General features: G+C 37.9%; 1 protein-coding gene across 1 annotated transcript in view; it reads right to left on the bottom strand.

The window, feature by feature from the left end:
- Pde11a (phosphodiesterase 11A) overlaps window positions 1-25,786 on the bottom strand; it is a 337,140-nt gene that overhangs the window by 196,528 nt on the left and 114,826 nt on the right. The window contains exons 3-4 of the mRNA XM_048344223.1: window positions 16,384-16,473; window positions 11,791-11,931 (exon numbers count right to left, since the gene is read on the bottom strand). Of these exons, the coding sequence (XP_048200180.1) occupies window positions 11,791-11,931; window positions 16,384-16,473 (231 nt within the window). The remainder of the gene's footprint in view (window positions 1-11,790; window positions 11,932-16,383; window positions 16,474-25,786) is intronic.

Genomic DNA, 25,786 nt, shown 5'->3' with positions numbered 1-25,786 from the left:
AAGCCCTGAAATATCTACTTATAATAAATAATTTTATTAAGGACTAGAATCATTAAATAAATAAGCAAAACATTTTATTTCCAGGAATGGAATAAAATATAAAGAAGCACAAATTATTTTTGGAGGAAGAAGCATCATTTTCCTGAAATGATCCTGCTTTCTTTGTTGGTTATAAAGTAGTAGATGAAATGCCAATAGAGATGGTGCCAGAAACTTTGGCCTTCATATATCTGATCTCTTCCAAAGTTGGAGCAAAGTTTGTCAATGCTGAAGCTAAAAAAACAACCCTAGAAAGACATCCAGAGGTTAAAAGGAAGAGAAAACAGAAGGAAAAAGAAGGAAGGTGGAGGGAGACGTAGACGTAAAAAGCACCTCTAACTAGACTCCAGGTCTAGAGACAGGTCACAATGGTGCTGGATTGTCAACTCCTCTTGGGATGGGGACTCACAGTGTTACCTTAAGACAGGTAGCCAACCTTCACATCGTCTGAGTTGGTATACTATTACAGTACTGTAGCTGCCAATATTAAGTCCTGGTTCTTAATCAGGAGTGAGGGAACTGTGCAAGCCACTACACAGGCAGGGAAGGAAGAGAGAGAAAGAGGAGGGGGAGAGATAGAGAGAGGGAGGGAGGAAGGGAGGAAAGGAATGAAAGAGAGAGAGAGAGAAGGAGGGAGGGGGAGAGAGGGAGGAAGGAAGGAAGAGAAGGGAAGCAAGCAAGCAAGCAATGGTAACACATAAATAGAAACACTCTCCCAACTAAAGAATCAATCCACAGAATTGAACTAAGGGATATTGATAAATCCCAGTTTTGATAACAATTTGAACACACTTGTATTAGAAAATGATAAGCAAAATTGTTAAGAATATAAATTATCTGATAACATCTTTTTCTTGACTAGCAAGTCATTAAAAAATGAGCAAGGCAAGCCTCCTTTTAAGATAAACTTTCTCCATAAGGAAGGAAAGGTATGAAAAAGAAGTTTCTCTTTCCTCTCCTGGGACAGTTATCTGACAATTCTAAGGGTGAATAATATTGAAGATGTGCCCTATCAGATGTTAAACAGTCAGCTCAGAAACACTCTCAGGTATTCATGGGTACTTGACATAATATGAAAGTAGAATGACAAGCCAGGTGCTGGTAGCTCACAACTGTACTCCTAGCTACTCGGGAGGCTGAGAGCTAAGTATTGTGGCTCCAAACCAACTTGGGAAAAAAGTGTATGAGACTCTTATCTCCAATAACCATCAAAAATCTGGAAGTAAAACTGTGGCTCAAGTGATAGAGTACTGGCCTTGAGGAAAAAATGCTTAGGGACAGTGCCCAGGCCCCAAGTTTAAGCCCCAGAACCAGGGCACAAATAAAAAAGTAGCATAGCATTATAATAGAAAATAGTTCCAAGACTATTGGTTTTATAGAAGTAGAAGATACAGAGAAAGATACAGATTTACTGCATATACAAAAATAAATTACAAATGGGTATGGAAAGACTTGGAAAAATCATACGAAGTGAAGTGAGCCAAACCCAAAGAAACATAGATTCTGTGGTTTCCCTCCTTGGGAATAATTAGTACATGTCTAGGATAGTCCTAGCAGAAGATCACAATAGCCCAATAGCTATGTACATATGAATACATAAGATGATGCTAAGCGAAATGAACTCGAAGTTATGGAAATAAGTGGTTTGTCATTGCTGTTAGGCTCAACATACCATGTGAAATTATGCCATTTTGTCTTTCTTCCCCATGGTTTTACCCCTGATGTTACTGTAACTTACTTTGGTACTGGGTATTGTATATATGTTTATTGGAACTAGGGAAGGAAAAGGGAACATCAAAATGGAGAGACATGGCCTAGTGGTAAAGTGCTCGCCTCGTATGTTCAATTCCTCAGCACCACATATATAGAAAAAAGCTGGAAGTGACGCTGTGGCTCAAGAGGTAGAGTGCTAGCCTTGAGCAAAAAGAAGACAGGGACAGTGTTCAGGCCCTGAGTCCATGCCCCAGGACTGGCAACAAAAACAAAACAAATAAATGTTTTTAAACATTTTAAAAATGGAGAAACAATGGGTAAAAGGCTAACCAATGCAACAGCAATACTTACAACACTATATGCTATAAGCCAACTGTACAACTCCGGGGCAGGGGGAACTGGGGTGGGTGAAGGTGGGAGAAAAATGAGGGAGAAGGTAATAAATAAGTTTGATAAGAAATGTACTCACTGCCTTACATAAGAAACTGTAACCCCTCTGTACATCACTTTGACAATAAATCAATTAAAGTAAAATTTAAATAAAGATCATAAGTAACAGATTCATATTTGTATATATGGATGCCATTAAAATGAAGATTATTTTTGCAACAAAATTTTGAGAATACAAATCAAAAAAATGAAGATGGATAAATCTGACACATTAAAACTGAAATAATATGTAAAACCAGATACCTGTTGATAGCGGCAATGAGCACAAGCCCATGAGCATGATTTACATGTACCACCCTCCAAGGCCCTGTCTTCTCTTTCCCTAGACCATGCATGTCTCAGGATTGTATTTGATTTGCAGTGGCAGACTTGACAGGTGACATGACATCTTTCTCTGAACACCAGTTTTGATACCATTCGATAGAAAAGGGGCATGTGCTCCAAGCACAGTGCTTCTCTGTGGAAGTAACCTTCTGTGTGTGCAGATGCTCACCCATCTGTTGGCTAGGGAGCACTGGGAAACCACTACCACATTATGCTTTATTATATAAGGTTTATATTTGTTTCTATAGGCACATACCCCCATTGGGTTTTTTTGTTTAATTTTTGCCTTAATTCCATACTTTTAAAAATATATTCAGGGTTTGGGGATTTAGCTCAGCCAAAGAGCAATTGCCTGGCAAGCACAAGGCCCTGAGTTCAGTTCTCAGATCTGGAAACACACACACACACACACACACACACACACACACACACACAAACATCTTCAATTCTCAATGCCAGTCTTATTTATCCTGACTTCACTCATCAATTGCATGGCTAGATTTCAATCTCCCATTATTTTTTAGGATGAGCTCCTTGGAACTATATTCTTTGAATTCTTTCTTCCTTGAATATTTGAGAATATCTATAGCTTAAAAGTGAAATATGAGGGCTGTGGATATGGCCTAGTGGCAAGAGTGCCTGCCTCGGATACACGAGGCCCTAGGTTCGATTCCCCAGCACCACATATACAGAAAAACGGCCAGAAGCGGCGCTGTGGCTCAAGTGGCAGAGTGCTAGCCTTGAGCGGGAAGAAGCCAGGGACAGTGCTCAGGCCCTGAGTCCAAGCCCCAGGACTGGCAAAAAAAAAAAAAAAAATAAAGTGAAATATGAGCCTTGAACCAGTGGCTCACATTTGTAATCCTAGCTACTCAGGAGGCTGAGATCTGAGGATTGTGGCTCGAAGCCAGCCCTGGCAGGAAAGGCCATGAGACTCATCTCCAATTAACTATCAGAAAACCAAAAGTGGCATTGTAGCTCATAGTGGTAGAGCACTAGCTTTGAGCAAATAAGCTCAGGGACAGCTCCCAGGCTCTGAGTTCAAGTTCCACAACCAACAAAAGAAAAAATGGAATATGAATTTGGCTAGAATTTCAGTTGTAGACTCATATGTTCCCTTTCTAAAGAATTTGTTGAAATGTACTCACTGCCTTATGTATGAAACTGTAACTCCTCTGTACATAATTTTGACAATAAATAAATTAATTTAAAATAATTTGTGGCTATTTCTCCATTGTTTTCTAGCAATAGAAGGAAGAGATACTAAACTGAAAAGTCTAATAAATACCAGGATGAATTTTCTATAGTGGTGGCATGATTTCTTTTTCTGCCTAGATGTCCATAGAACTTTTCTATACCTCTGAAATCCATTAACACCAAAAGTAATTCAGTGGTAAGCAGTATCAACTTTTCCTGAAATGGTATGCTCTTTCAGACTGTAAATTCAACTCTGACTTTATTTCAATAAAATGTTCCAGTATTATAGTTGTGAATGCTTTCTTTTCCTGTTCCATTTGTCATGTTCTTTTCAGAGATACCAATTATCCTTATTTTGAACTTCTTTTATCCCCACTCCATTCTTGTCATTCTCTTTCTTATCTTTTCATAATGTATTATTTTCCATTTCATTTTCAGTTGTATTTTTCATGCCCCAGAGAGCATTTTAGAAGTATCCTTTCTTTCCTTTCATCAAAGTGTAATATCCATTTCTGTATGGTTGCACATTTTCTTCTGCTTCTTTTCAAGCTCTACCAACTAAGTTTCCTGTTTTTCTTGTTTTGTTTTAACTGCAGATTACTTATTTCTTGAGTTCTTATATATCTTCTTCAAGCACTTTTCCCAAGAAATCACATTCATTCATTTAATATCATGGAAAATTATTATTTTTGGGTGCATGCACTGCATGTCACTTTTGTTTTCACAGTTCATTCCCCCTTTAGTCTTTGAGTATTTTTTCGGAAGTCTCATACTGGTGGCTCTTTATTGTGTATGTATTTTTAAATGCATAAATGTGCAGATTGATGATTATCTATGTCTAGGATCTGTAAAGTACTGCCTGCAAAATCTAGCCAAATCTAGCCCATCTCCTATTTTTAGAAATTAAGTTTTATTGGCACATAGCCATGCTCATCCTTCATCTATATCTTTATGCTACATTGGCAGAGTTGGGTCGTTGCAGCGGAAACTGTATAAGCTTGACAGCTTAAAGTATTTATTTCCCTGGAATTTTACAGAAAAAAATATTTCTCCTAGGATGGGGCAAATGGTGAACAAATGCAGCAGTGACACTCACTAGATATTTATGAAAATCAACTAAACTTGTGGGGGAGGAGATTCAGGAGGGAAAAACAGAGAAAATGAAGGAAGGTATGACACTGTTCAAAATGAAATGTACTCATTACCTGGTTTTTGTAGCTGTAATCCTATGTATATCATCTTTACAATAATAATAAAAGATATTAATTATAAAATGTAATTTCTCCTAAGAACTGTACTTACTTCCATTCATTGATTGGGCCCAACTGATAAAGCATTCCAGATTTAGTAAAGTAACATTAATCTGGAGCTTTTTCTCTGCTGAGAAATGTAAGTAAATTTTCTCTAATGAAAAAGATAACCTCAAAGAATGCATGTTATAGCCTCATTTTGTCTCTCACTAGCTTTGCTTATAACTTCAAAATCTTATCCTAACATTGCCTAGAAAAGTTGACTTTTTCCCCAGAATTGAGAGTTATTCTACCATTTGAGCCATGCTCAAATGTTTCTAACTTTGACAGGTTAACTTTAAACTCTTTTTCTGCCTCCAGCTCTGCATCCTGAGTAGCTGAGATTACAGGCATGTACAGCCATGCCCAACTCAAATAATTGATCTTTCAAGTCTCCTTAGACTGATTTTAACATCATACAAGTTCCCTCATAAATGCTGTTAAAACAGTCTTTGACTTGTGTCTGTTTTACATTTAAATTTCTTATTTTTCCTTTTACAAACTGTAAAAGGTATAATAGATATAGAATACATATAAAATAATCCATCATTCTCTCCATCCATTTTATTGCCATTGCATTTTTGTCAAATGTGACTCAAATACCAGATTACTAACTAGAGACTATAATACATGTGTTATAAATCTTACAGCCCGCAGTTAAGATTGTGGAAAATATAATACATCATTTTTCTATAACACAACTTTCTTTTTTTTTCTTATTTGTTGTCAAAGTGATGTACAGAGAGGTTACAGTTTCATATGTTAGGCCTTGGGTACATTTCTTGTAATATAACACAACTTTCTTCTCATTGACAGAAGACAAAAGAGAATCCCATAGTTCAAATCAGCTGCTTCAGGTTTCTCAGTCATTTCAAACTTAATAACCATTGAATATTGACACTCTTACCAGGATGATGTGCAGTTTCCTGGGAATTATGGACAGAGGCATGCTCAAAAGACATTCCCACTACCCAGGGAGGCCCCTGCTGAGGGTAAGGCAGCCCCACTCTCCTCATAGTCATTTTTAATTCTGGGCTGCCTAACTATGCACAGTACCTCCAGGTCTAGGTTGCAAACCTACAGGTCAAGAAGGCTTCATCCGGTCCCAGCCTTCCCTTTATAGGCAGTGGGAAATTGTCTTTAATGCTCCTCTAGGACTTTAGAAACAAAACACTATCAGACATTCGTTACCCCATGGCTTCCCCAACACCACCACCCCACCTCCCAAATTTCAACCACCACCACTGTCTTGAATACCATCACCCTGTGGGAACTGGAGGCTTCATGGAACTGTGTTAAGAAGACTAGCTACATCAGGTAGTAGCTACCTCCTTTAGTCTGAGCCATAGAGGTTCAGGACAGCCTAAGGCTTCATCTGTTTTCTTTCCAGTGTCTTTCTTTGTTCATAACTTTTGGCTTTGATTCTCTTCAAGCCTATATGAAGGAAATTCTGGCCCTTACAAATGAGAATTGTGTTTGTTTGTTGTTTTCAAAAACATTGCTCTCTATTTTAAAAAGCCTATTAGGCAATTTCAATTATGTCTTTTTGTACTTGCCATTCCCATTTTTGAAAGGATAAAAATCAATTTTGGGGGCTGGGGATATGGCCTAGTGGCAAGAGTGCTTGCCTCATATACATGAGGCCCTGGGTTCAATTCCCCAGCACCACATATACAGAAAACGGCCAGAAGTGGCGCTGTGGCTCAAGTGGCAGAGTGCTAGCCTTGAGCAAAAAGAAGCCAGGGACAGTGCTCAGGCCCTGAGTCCAAGCCCCAGGACTGGCCAAAAAGAAAAAAAAAAAATCAATTTTGGTTTGCCCTTGGTTCATCGAATCAAATCAAATTGTGTTTCTGATGTTACTTGGGTTTCCTCTCTGCTAGTTAATCATAGTCTTCACTAGGTCTATATGACAAGGGCTTTTAGTATCCGTTTGTCTATTTAGCATTCCCAGATGAGGAAGGAATACAGTCCAGCCAAAGTGCTTTGTCTCCACACAATTTTCAGTTTGCTAATGTAGCTAGGTGTCTGTTTTCATGGTCAGCCTGAGTGCTTTCCTGGCCCATGGCTGACTTTGTCTTGTCTCCCTTTGATAACTTGTACCAGACAACTGATGATGCAAAGAACAGCAGAACCTAGGCACTTCCAAAGGCTTGAGAAAGCTCTGGAGAGGTGTGCTAAGAAAAATCATGGTTTGGATGATTTTCTGTTTGGCAATACCACAAAACTATATTCCTAGCCAAACTCCTCCACCAACTTCTCTGACAGCAGACTTGGCAAAAAAAAAATCTTCACAACTTCTAAGGCAATATCAAGCAGAAAAAGTTCATCTTGTTTTCCGTTTTTTGTTGTTGTTGTTGTTGTTGTTGTTTTGTTTGTTTTTTTCATGATTCACTTTTACCCTCAGACCCTGACTTTTGGATTGGTGGAGTCCATCCTTGCTTTGAGGGAAGAGGGCGAAAATAGAGAAGAAACAATGAGGAGTCGATCAGAGAAGAAACAATGAGGCGTGGATCAGTGTTTTCTGCTCCGTCCTTATCTATACAGTCTTAGATCATTCAGCAACAATAATTTTAAAAAAGCTCTTTTAACTTTCAGTAATATTCCAGCAACCTTGTTGCTTGGATCATCTACCCTCTGTAGATGGTGGGTCTGCCCCTTCTCTTTCTTCTTTATATTAAGAAGATATTGCTGTCAAGTTTCATCAGCTGTCCATTTTTGTTTGGCTTTCCAGACAGCTGAACTGTACTATTAAAAACAAGTACAGGTTGGAAGATCAGCAAGAATGACCACCCTGTTTTGGTATCAGTTACATTTGTGTTTGTATACAAACTAACAACACATTCTTGTGCACATTCTATCCTGGCCTTCTGAGTTTCTTGCACTCACAGAGGTGTGAGATTGACTCAGAGAATCCGGAAGCCCAGGTCCCAACAGCTGTCTTTTGCTGCCTTTGTTTAGGCTTCCCTGAAGCCTGCAAGGTACAGATGAACACCCTACCCTTTCCATTTGTCAGGAGGTGATGACTCTGAGAATTTACTGGACTTCTCTGTAAAATCAAGGTGATAATAATACCTATATCATAATGTGAGAATTAAAGTAACTCAAGACTTCTTTAAAAGTCTTGAAGCACTCTATAATTATGTGCTATCATGTGTGTATGGGGTGGAGTGTGTGTGTGTGTGTGTGTGTGTGTGTCTCTACACATGTGCACATGTTCTCCAAAGGGTCAGTAAATTCTACCCATCCACAGTACACTTGTAAGGCAATTGTTTGTATAAATCAAACTGATTGAAATACAAATAACCTCAAGCTTTGCTAAAACCAGGATGACAAACATTTGAAATATAAGTAATACAACATTGAGTTTATATCTATCTATCTATCTGTCTAGTATTTATGGTATTTTTATTATACATATGTACATATACATTCAATGTAATTTTATAATAATTCTTAAACTTTATCTTCAGGTTATTGTTATTTGAGGAAAACTAACCTAAAGGCAAAGAAAATAATCTTTTCTAAGTAAAGCACAGTAAAATACTATTTTCTTCAGTGTTTAAACAGCTCTTAATATTACACAACTCTTGGCCTTTTTTTCTTTATTGTCAAAGTGAAATACAGAGGGGTTACAGTTTCATACGTAAGGCAATGAGTACATTTCTTATCCAACTTGTTACCTCCTCCCTCATTTTCCCCCACTTCCCCCCTCCCCATTTCTCTTCCCCCTGCCATAAGTTGTACCTATGGATTACACCATATGATTTTGTAGGTATTGCTGTTGCATTGGTTTGTCTTTTTGTCTCTCAGTTTTGGTATTCTCTTTCCCTACCCTACATCCAATACATGTGTATCCAATATCCAGGGCATTAAAATCAGATACAGTGATATTAGGGGTAAAACCACAGGAAGGGAATACGAGGAAAAAAGAAAAAAAGAAAAAAATTTTAAAAGATACCATTTCACATGGCATGTTGAAAGTAACTACAGCAATGATATACCACTTGTTTCCATAACTTGAAGTTCATTTCACTTAGCATCATCTTATGTGTTCATATGTACATAGCTATTGAGCAATTGTGAACCTCTGCTAGGACTATCCTACATGTGTACTAATTATTCCCTATGAAGAAAACCATAGAGTCCATGTTTCTTTGGGTCTGACTTACTTCACTTAGTATAATTTTTTTCTAAGTCCTTCCATTTCTTTATGAATGGGGCAGTGTCATCCTTTCTGATAGAGAATTCCATTGTGCTTATATACCACTTTTTCTTGATCCACTTATCTACTAAGGGACATTTCAGTTGGTTCCATGTTTTAGCAATGAAAAATTGTGCTCCAGTGAATACTGTTGTGCTGGTGGCTTTAGTGTGGCCTTATAATCTTTTGGGTAGATGCCCAAAAGTGGGGCTGCTGGATCGCAGGGGAGCTCTATGTTTAGCCTTCTGAGGAAGCTCCATACCACTTTCCAGAGTGTTTGAACAAGTTTACACTCCTACCAACAATGTAGTAGGGTTCCCTTTTGACCACATCCCTTCCAGCATTTGTTATTATTCGTTTTCCTGATAATGGCCATTCTAACTGGGGTAAGGTGGAATCTCAGTGTTGTTTTGATTTTCATTTCTTTTATGGCCAATGACGTAGAGCACTTGTTCATGTGTCTCTTGGCCTTTCTCATTTCCTCTTCAGAGAAGTCTCTTTTTAGATCGTTAGCCCATTTGTGAGGGAGCAACTCTTGGACATTTAAGAGAGTTGTCAACAAAGGTATTAAATTGTTGTTGAAGGTTTAGATATTTAACTTTTGAGAACTGAGATTGATGGTAATTATTATTTTCAATATTGTTGTATATTTTTATTTGTCCAACAGATTTCTCCCAAAGAGCTAAGAACAGGCTGAATAGAACCTAAACACTGGCCATAAATCTGCTAAGTGTATCATGCCAGAGGCTCTGAGCTCTGTGATCTCTTTGGAGTAGGAGGATTCCCATGGTGAAGAGGAAGGTGTCTCCTTTCCTGAGGCAGCTCTGGGCCATCATCCCCAGGTCTAAAAAAAAGGCAGTGAAAGAGTCTGGAAGCCAAGCAGGTCAAACATACTACCATAGTGTATTAAAAATAACAACAGCAGGGGCTGGGGATATGGCCTAGTGGCAAGAGTGCTTGCCTCCTATACATGAGGCCCTGGGTTCAATTCCCCAGCACCACATATACAGAAAATGGCCAGAGTGGCGCTGTGGCTCAAGCGGCAGAGTGCTAGCCTTGAGCAAAAAGAAGCCAGGGACAGTGCTCAGGCCCTGAGTACAAGCCCCAGGACTGGCAAAAAAATAAATAAATAAATAAATAACAACAGCAATGATAAACTGCTTGTTTTCATATCTGGGAGTTCATTGCAATTAGCATCATCTTATGTGATCATATGTACATAGCTATTGAGCTATTGTGATCCTCTGCTAAGACTATCCTAGACATATACTAATTATTACCAATGAGGGAAACCATAGAATCCATGTTTCTTTGGGTCCAGCTTACTTCACTTAGTATGATTTTTTTTCAAGTCTTTGCAAAATGTTCGGCATTTTGAGGAACCCCCATATTGCTTTCAAGAGTGCTTGAACAAGTTTACACTCCCACAGTGTAGTAGCGTTCCCTTTTGACCACATCCACTCCAGCATTTGTTGTTATTCGATATTGGGTTCTTGTTATTTTTATTTTTATTTTTTTTTGGCCAGTCCTGGGGCTTGGACTCAGGGCCTGAGCACTGTCCCTGGCTTCTTTTTGCTCAAGGCTAGCACTCTGCCACTTGAGCCACAGCGCCGCTTCTGGCCGTTTTCTGTATATGTGATGCTGGGGAATCGAACCTAGGGACTCGTGTATCCGAGGCAGGCACTCTTGCCACTAGGCTATATCCCCAGCCCGGTTCTTGTTATTTTTGATGCACTATATAAAATTATTTCTTTTTTCTTTTGTTTATCTTCCCTATGGTCACTGTATTTGATTTTAGTACCTTGGGTATTTTATATATGTTTGTCTGAATTAGGGAAGGGAAAGGGAACATCAAAATGGTGCGACAAAGGGTAAAAGGCAAACCAATGCAATATCAATACTTATAAGACAATATGTTGTAAACTAACTGTACAACTCGGGGAGGGGGGATTGGGGAGGAGTGGAGGTGTGAAAAAAATGAGGTAGGAGGTAACAATTTCGACAAGAAATGTCCTCACTCCCTTACATATTTAACTTACATATTTAACTGGTTATATATGTAACTCCTCTATTCATCATCTTAACAATAAGAAATAAAAATTGTAAAAATACCTGCTACCAGAGAAGTCCAAGCTAGGGCGATTCCATTACCCAGCACAGGTACCATCTGGCTGTCTCTAATTGCTAAGAGCCTCAGTCATTTTTTTTGCTTAAAATACTGTGTGCCTGACCCTTGCTGGATAAACGAAGTGGGATCTGGCACTTGAGTTTCTCTTCTAATTGAGCCTTGTGACTGAGCAGCCAGCACCTCAGTGCCTTTATTGATAAGTACAGAGGGCTGGGATAGGCCTGTAAGGTCTTCACCAATTTAAAGAGTCTCCAGATCCAAGGTGGTGCTAAGACAAGAATGGAAAAGCATCTGAAGAAAATAAACTCTCACTTATTAATAGTCATCTCCTGATTAGAAGAGTCATGAGGGGAATTGTTCCTCTCATGATTTCACAAGTTTAACAATAGATAAACTCAGCCATATTCCATTCTCAGACTTTGACTCTATATGACAAATTAAGGATAACTTACTGGTGATTCAATGTCCTCTAGGAGTAAAACAGAACAGCGCTCACATTTCAACAGAGTTTGTGCCCGATGCATTATTTTCTTGACAATTTTTTCCAGGTCAGTCTGTTCTTCAAAGAGGTCATTAACCACCTCTAGCAAAGCCTGGGAAAGAGAAAATGATGTATTTAGGTAAATACAAGACTGAAAAGTGTTGGCATTTTTTGTCTTTCAAAATCTCCATATAGTCTTTGCTCTAATAATATCATATTTTTATGTGGTTAATTTTAAAAAGCATGTGTGCTATTTTAGCACAGTTCTATCATTACAAGTTATCACACACTTCTTTTTTTTGTTTGGCCACTTATTCTTTTTTCTTTTCTAAAAATTATTTACTTTATTGTTATTATAAAGGTGATTTACAGAGGTATTACAATTACATGAGTCAAGAAATGAGTACATTTCTTTCATATAGCATGTTCCCTTCCCTCACTCCCTCCCAGTCCTTCCCTCCCACAATCTTAAAGTTAAAAATACAACTGGAGAATGAGACTTGTCCACAGAACAGAAATCATCCAGTCATTAGCTGGCAGTTCCCCCTGCCCCCCTACAAGGGTTTTTCTGCACTGTGACTAGGTAACAATCTACTTAGTTCTCTCCAAAGAACATTTATTTTAGAAAACTACTATCTCTTTCAGAAATAAATAGCTTCATGGTTGAATCTGAAACTTATTTTCACTAATGGCAACATGTTTTACAAACATCTCACAGAACTGTGTAATAATTATAAGCTTCAATGTTAATTAAGGTTTAGAAATATACATTTATATGTAAATATACATATAAATATGTGGTTATTATATATATGTATATATGCATACATATATATATATATATTCTTCCCAATTCCCAATCACCTATGAGACCATTTAGACAGTACTATATGTCTCTGGAATGCAAACAACATTAGAATTTCTGTTAAAATGGCAGGTTATAAAGCACACAAATTAAAGGAAAAAATTACAACTTGAACTCTATGTACTTATTTAAAAATTAAATTGTAATAACCTGTCACTTTTTCCAGCTCAGTGAGCTTGCAATTTGTACTTTGAAATTTATTTGTTTGATATTTTTAATGACATGGATGTTTTCAGAAACTGCAAAAATAATGGGCTAGATATAGGTGGTAGAAATTATGCTTCTATCAAAGAAATTAGAGAATTATGTAGCCAGTGAATTGGCTACAGGGTGTTTTTATTCATTAGATTTAAATAAGATGTTCAGTCCCCTATCTGACCTCTCATGAAAGGAATTCATGAATCCTCAGGTTCATGTCTATTCAGTACAGTGTTGATCATCCCAAGGGCATAAGTAATTTTCAGCTTTAGTAATGAATTTGATTTGTGCTGAAACCATTTGAAACATGTGAAAATTTCTTGTCTGAGTCTATTCAGATAGAAAAGCATTTGAATGAGTTAAGGGATCCATAAAATGAAGCTAGTTTATTGAGCTAATGAAAGAGGAACAAAGATGTTTGGTAGTTTTCCTTCCGAAGAAAGACTGTGCCCGCGCCACAGGGCCATATTGCTCTGTGGTCAAAAGCAAAGAGAAACATCAGGAGGTAAAAGCAGTCATTTGAACAGCAAATCCCATATGAGAAGTCAGTGCACAACAATTACATGTTCAAATACAACATTATAAACAAGACAACTGCCTGAATAATTACAAGCAAATTCTCTGCAATTAAGGGGGAAATATTATTTCCTTAACCATCCAGATTATTACTTCAGATGGATCATATTAACTGAACAATTATTTAACTTTTCAATTTGTTATGACTATGTGGAGAGCCTCTGGGACCTATATACAGGAACATTTCTCTCACAGGAGTTTTGCACTGACAAATCATATTATAGTAATATTATTGTTTCTAATTAAAAATTGCTGCTTTATCAGCAAGTGATGAAATTCTTACAAGTCACAACACAGACTAGCACTAGAATAGGATAAAGGGATAGGAAGATCTAGGGCGATATGCAATTAAACGACACTGAAAATATTTCATACTGTTGAATTCTTCTTAATGTACTTATCTTCCAAGAAACAAATGCCTGCATTTTCCTCCTATTTCTTCTAGTGACCTTCCTTTGTTCTTGGGCTCATCCTTGGATTTTCCTGCCTTCATTTCCTTTCTTACATCCTTTTCCAGATTAACCCTGAAAATGTTCTGGCTTTAAATAGCTTCTACATCAAATCTTAAACTGCAGTCATAACATTACACCCCCCACCCCAAATTTAAGCACCTATACCCAATTGTTTACTTGCCAAATGCACAAGCCAGAAACCTTTTTTTCTTTCATTCCCCACATTAGGAATTCCTGTAGATTACACTTCTAATTTAGGGAGCTCTCTCACATCTCAGGGCCCTAGTGCCAGCCACATTATCTCTTGACTTTAATACAGCTTCTAACTCTTTACCTGCCCATAATCTTCTGTCATCTTTTCCAACCAGAAGATAGAGTGTTTTTCTTTAAATGTAAATTGGACTCAGATAAAAAAATCTTGTAGTAAATTTTTCATCATACCCAGAATAAAGACAAAGCTTTTGACGTGTCTATAGACCTTTATAGCATCAAGGTCCTAATGAAAGTCACATCTCTGTCCTTTTTTCCCCTCTTATTCTCTACTGCTCTCTGTGCCATCCATATGCATTGACTCAAGCCTTTGCACCTAATAGGTCCACTACCTGATTAGCTCTTTCCAGATCTTCCTGTGGCTCAGCTCTTTCATTTCCTCTAGTGGTTTTCTTATATACCATCTCCTCATAGACACTTTCACAATAATCTTCTAATACAAAAATTGACCCTTCCACATTCATCTTTATTCCTTTAACTCATTTTATTTTTCCTTATAGTGCTGATTCCTATCTTAAACTATTTTTTCTGCCTTTTCTCTACTTTCCACTAGATACCAAGTTCCATGAGAACAGAGACTTCAGATGAGCACAGGTGAGAACCACACAATACATATTGTTGAGTTAATAACTGAACTGTGTCAAACAGAAGAATGCAGACTGGTAAAACACAAAGATTTCCTTAAGAAGTTTATCATATAGGTGTGATGGGTGTCCACAACAAAACACTGGCATTATGAACAAGGCATTATGTATAATTAGCAGAAAATGGGAATATTTACTGGAAGGTTGAGCTGGGTTCTGAAGGACACACAAAGCAGTGGAAGGGGAAACAGGGGGAGGAGGCATTGGAGGCAGAAGAGAAATGTGTTTAAGGGTATGCTAATGAGAAAACAAGCAGATTGTTCTCCTGGCAGTCAGAGGCCATGTTGCTAGAATGTCAAATGAAAGGAAGAGATTGGTAAAAACAAGCAGCTAACAATGACAAGAAGATCCCAATCATAGAAAGTGCACAGGGCCACAATGCAGAAGATGGCTATCAGGTCAATGAGGCTCATTTCCCCCCTGAGAAATAGTCACATAGTATAATGCTTAGCAAGTGAAACTTTAAGCAATTTGATTACTAGTTTAATTGAGAGATTTGAACTTTTTTGAACATCTTTTAAAATACATTTCTAAGTGGTAGCAGCACTCTGCATATATTTACTTGTGAAGGGACTGGCTGGGTACAGGTGACTCATGCCTGTAATGCTGCCATCTGAGAATGGCAGTTTGAAACCAGCCCAGGCAGGGAAGTCTGTGAGACGTTTATCTCCAATTAACCACTAAAAAGCTGGAGCGGTCGCTCAGGACCAGGGCCAAGGCCCTGAGTTCAAGCCCCAGGACCAGCATAAAAAAAGTGGAAGAATTTTAATATAGTTGAATCACTGTTGACATTTTAGTATTTTATGAGCATTAAATGTCTTTGAGTTGTTTGTTTGTTCATTTCCTATATAATTCTATAACTCTTGAAAGTACATGAGTTCACTTTTGTGATCCCAAGTAGCCGGATACCAGTGGCTCACTACTGTCTCACACCTGTAATTCTAGCTACTCCGGAGCTGAGGTCTGAGGACACCGTTCAAAGCCAGCCCAGGCAGGAAAGTCTGTGAAACTTATCTTCAATAAACTATTCAGAAAAATCTGGAAGTGGTGCTGTGGCTCAAATGGTAGAGTGCTAGCCTTGAACACAAAAAGGCTTAGACCAGAAAAAAAAAATTGTCCCACGTATCTTGTGATGTTCTTCCAGAAAACCTTTCAATTGAAAAACAAAATCTTGGAGGTGGGGTAAAATCATGTTTGTAGCATACTTTGCTTCTTAAAGGAACTAAATTGTAAAAGCATCAGCTAATAGTGGTATTGTTTCAAAGCTACATGCAAGTGAAGCTCTGTCTGCTGCCTTGTAATGTGAGACTAATTTCTTCCTCTTCCTTTTCTTTTTTTTTTTTAAATGAAATCAGTACAATTTCCCAGAAACAACAGCAAAGGAGTTAAATTCACTTCATTTTGGCATACAGCTTAAAGAGACTTCTCAGCCATAGCTTGGCAGAGTTTACAAATGAGAAAGAGTCCTGGGCTATACAAAGATCATCTGCTGTTTGTAAAAGACATAATGACTCACAGAAACCAGAAAGCAGTTGTCAGCAATGTCTCTTCCTACTTACCCTGCTTCTTTCATATTCTTTCCTTGAGGCAGCAAAGAGCTGGGCATTGGATATGGCAATTCCACAGAACGGAAGATACATCTGCATCACCTGAGGCAAAGACAGCATTAGGAACATTAAAACATCTATTTCTGAACTAAAGTCATTTTTCCTGCAGAGGCTTGAATGAAATACTTTCTTTTTTAGCCAAAGGGACTGAGCATAAAAATCATTCATACTAGTAGTGTGTGTGTGTGTGTGTATGCACATGCACGCATGTGCGTGCACACGCACGCAGGCACCAGTGCTGGGACTTGAACTCATTGACTGGGCACTCTGCCCCTTAGCTTCTTTTGCTCAAGGCTGGCACTCTACCACTTGAACCACACCTCTACTTGGCATGTGGGATGGAACACAGCTAGAATAGAATTACCTGGAGTGGAAAATGAGGCAATTGAGGTAAATAAAAAATGGATTGACCACATTCTCTATCATTTTCTTTATGCTCACCTCTGAGTTAAGGTGTCTGAAAGAATTTCCAAGCTCTATAGACCGAAAATCTAATAAAGTCCTAGTGAAAAACAGGGAGAAACAATGCGACTGGCACTAAAAAGTACAAAAGCGCAAATTCATTCTTACAGATGTTTTTTAGTCTGAATTCCACGGGCCTTCCAAAGAATTTTTTATGTTGCCTTCTGGAACCAGATGTTCCCTCTGTTTTCCCTCTCTAGATTTCCTTGCTGTATTTCTACTTGCCATAGTAAGTTTGTTTATAAACTAGCATGAAGCTGTTGACATGAAGCTGCCAGAGAGTTCTCCAGAATTCCCCTGCATTTATCTAGCATGAGACCACTTTTGACACTACCTACACACACACAGAATACACTATCCTTGTAATTCTCTAGTTTTGTTTGTGATTCTTTCTTGCATCGAGACAGTGGCTATGATGCAAATAAAGGAAAAGAAAAAATATGAGTTATTAATTCAACTCTCCACTGCTATTTTATTTTATTTTTGCTAGTTCTGGATATAAACTCTGGGCCCGGATGCTGTCCCTGAGCCTCTCTACCTCTCTCTCTCTCTCTCTCTGTCTCTCTCTCTCTCTGTCTCTCTCTCTCTCTCTCTCTCTCTCTCTCTCTCTCTCTCTCTCTCTCTCTCTCTTTCTCTCTCGGAGAGCTCTGTACCACTTGAGCCACCATGCCACTTCCAGCTTTTTTTTTTTTTTTGAGTAGTTTATTGGAGACGAGAGTCTCACAGACTTTACTGCCTAGGATGGTTTCAAACCACAGTCCTTGGATCTCAGCCTCCTGAGTAGCTAGGATTATAGGCCTGTGCTACCAGCACCCTTATTTCATTTTTTATCTTTATTTTTATTATTCTATTTCTGCAGAAGAATGAATTTTATTTGTACCTTCTGGGAACATAGCTGAATGAGTTAATAAGCAAGAAGGACAAAGAATGTGAACATGTAAAATATTTTCTAACACATACTGCCTTGCTTTGCTTGATTTGTAACACCATTATTGAGCTCTAGTAGGCATTGTGTATAATTTAAAAGGACCTGAGTTTTATATTAGTATACTTTTGTCCTTTTAGTGGCTTTTCTGTGTGAAATTTAACAAATCACTTAATCTCTCTGAGCCTTATTTTCTTATCTGTAAAACAGCAGGCTTAAAGTACTTTTTTAGTTCTATTATTTGGTGAGCCTAATAGAAATAGTGGTGAGCTGAAATATTCTATTTGCTACAGATTACAAAGAATTCAATAGACATGCTTGTATCTTACACAGGTAACAATCATTTGTAACAGTAATTCTCATTGACAACCCTTTCATCAGTGAAGCAGGAATGCTTCCTGGTATCAAAGCATGATGTTTAGTATGTGATGTGCAGAGGGGTTATGGTTACAGATGTAAGGCAGTGAGCACATTTCCTGTCAAACTTATTACCCCCTCCCTCATTTTTCTCCCACCTTCCCTCCTCCCCAATTCCCTCACACTCCCAGGTGTACAGTTAGTTTACAGCATATTATCTTGTAAGTATTGCTGTTGCATTGGTTCACCTTTTATCCTTTGATATGTACTATATCCATTTGATTCTTCAAACTATATATAGTATACCAACAATCCCATTTTAATGAGAAAATTGAGGCTTTAAGAACTCATCCAAAATTGAAAAACAATTGTGCATATGGATTTCATATTTCTTCACATCTTGCAGAGGTTCTCGCTCTACCTTACAGTGAGTAACCTTGGAAAGTAGAGATGTTGTCTCCTTCCACAATAAAGAGTAGGACTGTTACTAATATCATAAAGATATTATCTCCTTTTAGGCAGAGTCCAAGTAGGCATATGGTTCCTTATGAAACACTTGAGATCCTTGCCTTTTATGATCCTCTCCTGTAATGCAACCACACTATACATAGTTATGAGGGACTGATACAAATGCTGACATATTGCTATTACTGTAATAAATTGTTCTTTGACACATATGAGTCTCATATCTTTTGCCAGCATCTGTGAGACTGTAGCAGACTAAGCTGCTATCTTTCAGGTAACATGATGCCTTTCAGGTGTTATAAAACGCTCAGACTTTAGTTATTGACAAGGTCACCTAGATAGAAGGTAGTCGAGCTTGGGATGTTTTTTATTTGCTTTGTTGTTGCTACTAGTATATCTATCTATCTATCTATCTATCTATCTATCTATCTACCTATCTCTCCTATATCTACCTACCTAGGTAGTACTAGGGTTTGAACTCAGGGCCTTCACCTCTCCAGGCAGGAATTCTACTGTTTGAGCTACAATCCCAGAATTTTTTGCTTTCATTAACTTTTTAAATAGGAACTTGATTTTTTTTTTGTCCAGGCCATTCTCGACCTTGGCCGTCCTTATTTATACTTCCTGTATAGCTGGGGTTGCAGGCACATTCACCAGAGCTTGTTTTTTTAATTCAAGCAGAATGACCCTCAAATCTGGCTTCCTAATTTCTACATTGTTTTGCCTTTCAAAGCAAACATATACTTTAATATCATTAGTGTGGTGATACACTGCAGCAAGATAAGGCTGCTAGGACCAGAGGTAGATTCTTTCAGCATGTAAGCAATCAGCAGTAAGAGACTACAGATGCAGAAAGTAGTTCTGGTATAGCAGGTGTAATCCAGCTTCTAGAGGTGAACAAGTCCCCTGCCTAACAGTTGTGTTAGGGCAATTCCTAAATACAATGCTGACCATACTGATGGTCATCAGAATGTGCTTATGGAGTCCAGAGTAAAAAACCCAAAGCAAAAGGAAACTGCCTGTAAGTGACCCTATTAGGAGACAGCAGGATCCCAGTCTCCTGGTGAGGTTTTAAGAGTCAGATTACACTCTTAGAGGTAGCAGGAGGGAAATAGCAGAAGAAATGAATGGGCATTAGTCGAGTTTTAATGGGTGGCAAAATGTTTCAGAAATGATTGTAAATAGAGGTGGTGGCAAAGTAGAGCCGTCAAGTAAATTCCTGTGGTGTGGCTCCAGTTACAGGGTAGCCATTGGGTCAGGATTTGGGAACTAAGTTGTGCTATGGGCCCTGTCTGCCAGAGGGCTCCTGTCTAGGCTGGCTGGGAGCACTGCCAGGTCACAAGAAAGCCTGAGTCCAATGTCAGTCATTCACTGGCAAATTTCTTTGCCCTCATCACCTTTGTTTCTGTTAAATGTAGTTTTTGTCTAAAGAGAATTGACTTGGCAAATACTTTTTTCATATTTACTAGAGTAGTTTCTGGTGAATAGTACAATGTATTCTGAAGAAATAATGTCAGTCAAATTGGTAGATTGGTTCTTTAATCTACCCCCACTGTGCCTGAAGAAACCCTTCAATCAGTCCTGGCAGATGACACTGTGCCAATCCTGAGGAAAACGCACTCTACGATCTGTCTCCATTTTGAATGTCTAACAACTGTCACTTTCATGAAACACTCTCAAACATATGTAACACATCCCTCACATCCCAATGAAACTCCAGTTGTTCTTTTCTTAGTGGAGATTGGAAAAATAACAACAAAAACAGCTAATATAAACCAGTCATGAAGTATTTAACTCGGAATGGCAAAAGAGACTCATGTTATATACTCTAATTTATCAAGTTTTTTTGTATACTCTAATTTATCAAGTTTATGCCTCCACAGTTGCACCCAAACGAACACAAGTGGGAGCACTTACATCTCCTCACTCTACTTGTTACATATATATCAGATCCATTTAACAGGAGTTGCCTTACTGTCTTCTCATGTCAGACACTGGGATAGCAATGCCACATGTAGAGTTGGTTACACGACAGAGTTACTACTGTCAAGCTTCTCATTTGTATTAATTATGTTCATGCATTATGACTAGTCAGCTAATCTTCAATAGTTGCAGAGAAAATAAAGGTTAGAGTTCAAGTCTCAATTCACAGTTGAAGACCTTCAAAGATTTGGCCTTAGATGTATCTCCTGGAGTAAACATTCTGTGCTTGAGCAAAACTGGATGATTCTTCTAGTTTATTCCTTCAAATGACCCACTTCCTTAAATAATAGAGTTAAACATTTCAGGTGAGAAAGTACACAGACTGGCCACTTTGTGTCAGGATCTGTGTTATTATAAGACTCACCTTGTTTCTTATTTTTTTTATTTACTTGAGAGAGTTGAGGTGGGGGAATCTCACTGTATAGAGTGTAGTTAAGGCTGGCCTTGAATTTTCAATCTTTCTGCCTCCGGAGGATTACATCCAGTTAATTAGACCCATTATAAAAGACCAATTTCAAATTATTTTTTTGCCAAAATAATCCCTCCACATAAGTCATATAGAAAGATGTTGTACAGTAAGCAGTCATAGAAGATAGAAATGTCTCCTTCCAAAGCAAAGGGAAGAATCATTTACTCTGCAGTATAATAAAGATAAATATCTTCCACCAGAGCACAGGGCAGATTGACTCACTGTCTGCTATAAATTATTTAAGTTTTCTGCATTTTAGAGTCCTTTCCTATAACACAATTCCCTGTGTAATTTGTGTATGAAGCTACTATTGAATGTTTTTTCACAAACTGCAAGCATCCATTCACATATCATGAAGAATCCTGTCTAAGATAACTTGTTCTATTAGGTATATGGTTTTTTGTTTGTTTATGTCCCATGCAATATTCTTTGTTTTGTTTTTTTAATTTTATTAATAAAATTTTGTTGACAGGTATTGTGCAAAAGGAGTATAGTTACATAATATGGCAGTGAGTACATTTCTTGTGATACCTTACACCCTTGTTTTTCTTTCCCTTCCTTAGAGTAGGTAGGCATATATACAATATCCAGTGTGCTAAAATCATATACAGTAACCACATAGGGTATGCCAAAGGAAATTCACCTAGAATATGTATATGTTGATGAACTTAGCAACATAGACACTTTATTTGCATTTGTTACAGGAACAGTTACTTCATCTATGTTAAATTTCTTCACTCTTTTATTGCGCCAATTGTTTTTTATTTTATTTTCTCATTCTATTTTACCCTCTCCAATTTTGCTACATTTTGTTTCCATTTGTTTTCATGATTAAAGCAGAAATCCTACATGCAAGTTGGCTAAATCCAAGTTTAACATCTGTAGGTTCCTTTCAAATAAGATGAAGACGTTGGAACACCTTCAATTTCTCAATACTACTTTTGTGGTTTACATGTTATATTCTTCTTAGCTCCATCTTGTTATTGCAAAGTGGAAATTGTTATTGCTATTGTTGCTATTATTAGTCAATATTGTTTGTTTAGATTGATCCACGAGTATGCCAGTTTTCCCCCCAGGAAATCCTTTCTTCCTTCTGCGATTGCTTTTCTTTTTTCATTTTCTTTTTGAAGGAAATCCTTAAGAGTATCTTTTAATGTTGCTGGTAACTATGGCATAAACATACACATAGGTTAACAGTATGACTAATACTAAGAGGAAAATCAGCTAGATATACTATTTATGACCTATCATTGTTTTCTCTCTGTTCTTAGAAAATACTATCCTTTTACGTGCAGTTGGTGCTGCTTAAAGGAATCGGCTATCAATTAATGTCTGTAGATTATCTGTCTTTGTCTATGGATTCTCCGATTTGGCAGCCATGTGTACTTTCTCAGGTTACATGAAAGACATAATTGAATCATAGAAAATGCAATACAAATATACAGTCCATACCTTATCATAGTATAGCTTACAATTTTTTTAACTTTATGGTAGAACAAAAGCTATAGGTTGGAAGTAAAATCTGTACTTGATATTTGAATTCTCATCTTATCTCAGTCCAAAAATATGTGATGTAACATCCTCCTGCAGTATTGGGCGGTGGTGGCAGAAGCAGCTGCCAGCCAGACCTGTGAGCTCAGGGTAAACAGCCCTTCCTCAATGTGTTGGTAGGTTTGACATATTAAATCCATCTGTGATTTAGAATGTTTTCAATTTACTATGAATTATTAGAAAGTAATCCCATCAAAAGTCAAAAGGCATCTTATGTGCACTAATAATTGTCAAGGGTGGAGACAACATTATGTTTCCCTTACTAATCACACCAAGTGGATACTCATTAACTAAGGGAAAATTCTACCCAGTGTCATTCATTGGCATTGCAATTGAACACTTGTCACCAGACTAATGAACTATGGAGGCTCAAATGAGACTATAATTCATGGAGTTTCTAAATAAATGTGCAGAAAAATATATTTTTGAAAAGACAAAGAAAAAGTTTAAGCAGTATAGTAATCGAAAATGAAAACCCAAACTGCAAAATAACTCATGACTGCAGTCGTGGCTACTCAAGAAGCTGACATTGGGAGGGATGCAGTTTTAAGCCCACCTGGTAAAATCAGTTAGCAAAATTCCATCTCAACCAATGAAAAGCTAGGTGGCCCAGTATGTACCTCTCATTCTACCTACATGGGAAGAAAAGAATATAAAATCACTATCCAGGCTGGCCAGGAAAAAAAGCAAGACTGTATTGGAAACAAAAAATAACAAAAGCAGGAAGGTATTGAGGCATGACATAACTGCAACACAAGGTGCTGAGTTCAAATCCCAGTACTCCGTGGGTTTGTGAAATCACAAGTAAATATTTTATATGGCTTTTTTTTAAGTCTCAGAGCAATAGATGTTTTTGAAAAAAGCGTCAAAATACAATAAAAAAATCAATGATTAATTTACTGCTTTGGTCTGCTCTTCCTGAAATATTTCCTTTTATTTAAAAGAAAAAATCCTAATTTGGCTTTCATCATCTAGTTGCTGAATGCCAAAAGGTCTGAAAAGCCTTAATGACTGAGAAGCTAATGAGTCCATGCACCCTTATGCAGCACTTTTCAGCTTGAAAGCACTTTGTGAACATTGGCTAATTAATCTTTACAACATCCCACTCAGAAAGGGAGTTAAACTGAAAATCATTAAACAATATAAAAAAGTCGCTTTAGCCCTGGAAACTCATGAAAGTATCATTAATAAGCATAAAATCTGAGTACTGGGCCTTCCATCAATGTACTAAAGAAAGACAGTAGGTGGCCAGCCTTTTCAAACTTGCAAACCACGGAGAAAGGCTATTAAAGCCCCAAGGTCTGGTCTAGTCCAATTAGGCATCATTAAAGAATGCTGGAGGTCTGAGCTGGGGACTCACAGAGGAACCTGGGGCCATGCCCTTTATGGATTCCACTCCTGGAAGGCAAAACAGCATGAAAAGCAGCATCACTGTCAGCTAAACCAGTGGGTGAGAGAAACAATTTCCATCACCAGGAATTGTCTCCCTTTGTGCAGATGTAAACTCTACCCAGAGTTCCTTCTGCCTTCTGGCACACACTGTGAGGCCATGCTTCCCTAATGCTAGGCCCACTGGTTTGGAACCCAGAGATGTTTTAAGAGAATTATAATTCAAACACTAAACCAACTCTTTAGAGTTATTTAGAAAATAAAGTATGAAACTATGAAGTCACATCATTTCCATGTAATGAGACAACTCCACACTTTAGAAATGAAGTGTTTTAGAACAATAAAAACATTAGTTAAGAGCTTTTTTTTGAAAGATTCCATAGAAAATTCCCACTTCCAGAAGTATAGTTCCATTCACTGAAATTTTGTTTTGATGTAAATTTGGGTACATAGAAACAGATTTTGCTTTTAATGGCATGGACTAGATAACCCAAATACGTACTTTTTGAAAGTCCCCATTGTAAGAGTTAACACTCTAAAGAATGTGATGGGATGTTTATTCACAAAAGACAAAGGAATCAGGGCTATGATAAATGAACAGAGATACAGCAAACATGTAAACATGTTAGAAGGAACCCATAGGGAAAGAAGTCTAAGGTGGGGTCCTCACTAGTTTAAATTCAGAGCTGAACACATGAAAAGGGTGAATCTAGCCTACTTAAATCTAGGCATCAGTGACTCATGCCTGTATCACTGCTACCTAGGAGGCCAAGATTCAGAGGTTCATCCTTTGAGGCCAGCCAGGGCAGAAAAGTCCACAAGACTCCATCTTAACAGAAGAAGCTGGATATAGTAGCATGCTAGTTATAGTGGGAAGCGAAGAATAGGAAACTCTTGGTTCAGATAGGAGCCTGGGCAGGAACTAGGACCCTATCTCAATAACCAGCTAGTGTATAACATGGCTGTGGGATGACTCAGTGGTGCTAAGTAAGCATGTGGCCCTAAGTTCAGTATGTGTGGGGGGTGCGGCTTGCAGATGTCATTTCTCCTATTCAGTACCCTCACCACTCTTCTTCCATTTTCCCTATAACTAGATGGAGAAATAGGTGTTTCATTATATTAAAGTTGGTGATTGGGATGAGCACCCCCATCTCACTCTTCTCCTTTAGGGTAGTGTTGGCTAGAATTTCTCATGGGACCACAAGTACTCAAAGACTTATAGGCTAAGTCTAATTCCTGGCAAGCAGCCAGTAGCATCAGTACTTACTCTCTCTTTCTCTCTCTCTGACTTTTTAGTGTCTCTGGTCTATCATGCAAGAAGTCATAACAACCACTCTATTGGGATTTGGCCCTATCTTCCACAGCAGAGAAATACTCTGATAGCTGCCTCTGTCTGGAGGCAGTTCCAGATTCCTACCCTCCCTCTCACTCAAAAAGGAAGAGAGAAAATATTGAAGGACTCCATTGTGGGAGCCCTTTCTAGGATAATTTGAATTTTTTTTCCTGGCCATACAATTTCAAAAAGAAAAGGCACCCATATTTTCACCACTCAAGTGTAAGTACAACTGACATTTTGGAGTATGTTATTCACATTTTCTTTTTTTCCTTCTCCCTCCTTTTCACACAAGCCCAAACTAACTGTTCCTGTATGTCATATTTTATCTGCTTTTTTTCTGTTTTATTAGACAACTATCACTTATTATAACAAATTTCCATGGAAGCAAAATATGCCACTGCATGGTCCAACCAAAGAA

This window comes from Perognathus longimembris, chromosome 4 (genome assembly GCF_023159225.1).
Source record: "Perognathus longimembris pacificus isolate PPM17 chromosome 4, ASM2315922v1, whole genome shotgun sequence".
NCBI classification, from domain to species: Eukaryota; Metazoa; Chordata; class Mammalia; order Rodentia; family Heteromyidae; genus Perognathus; species Perognathus longimembris.
This window is presented reverse-complemented; position numbering and strand designations above follow the sequence as displayed.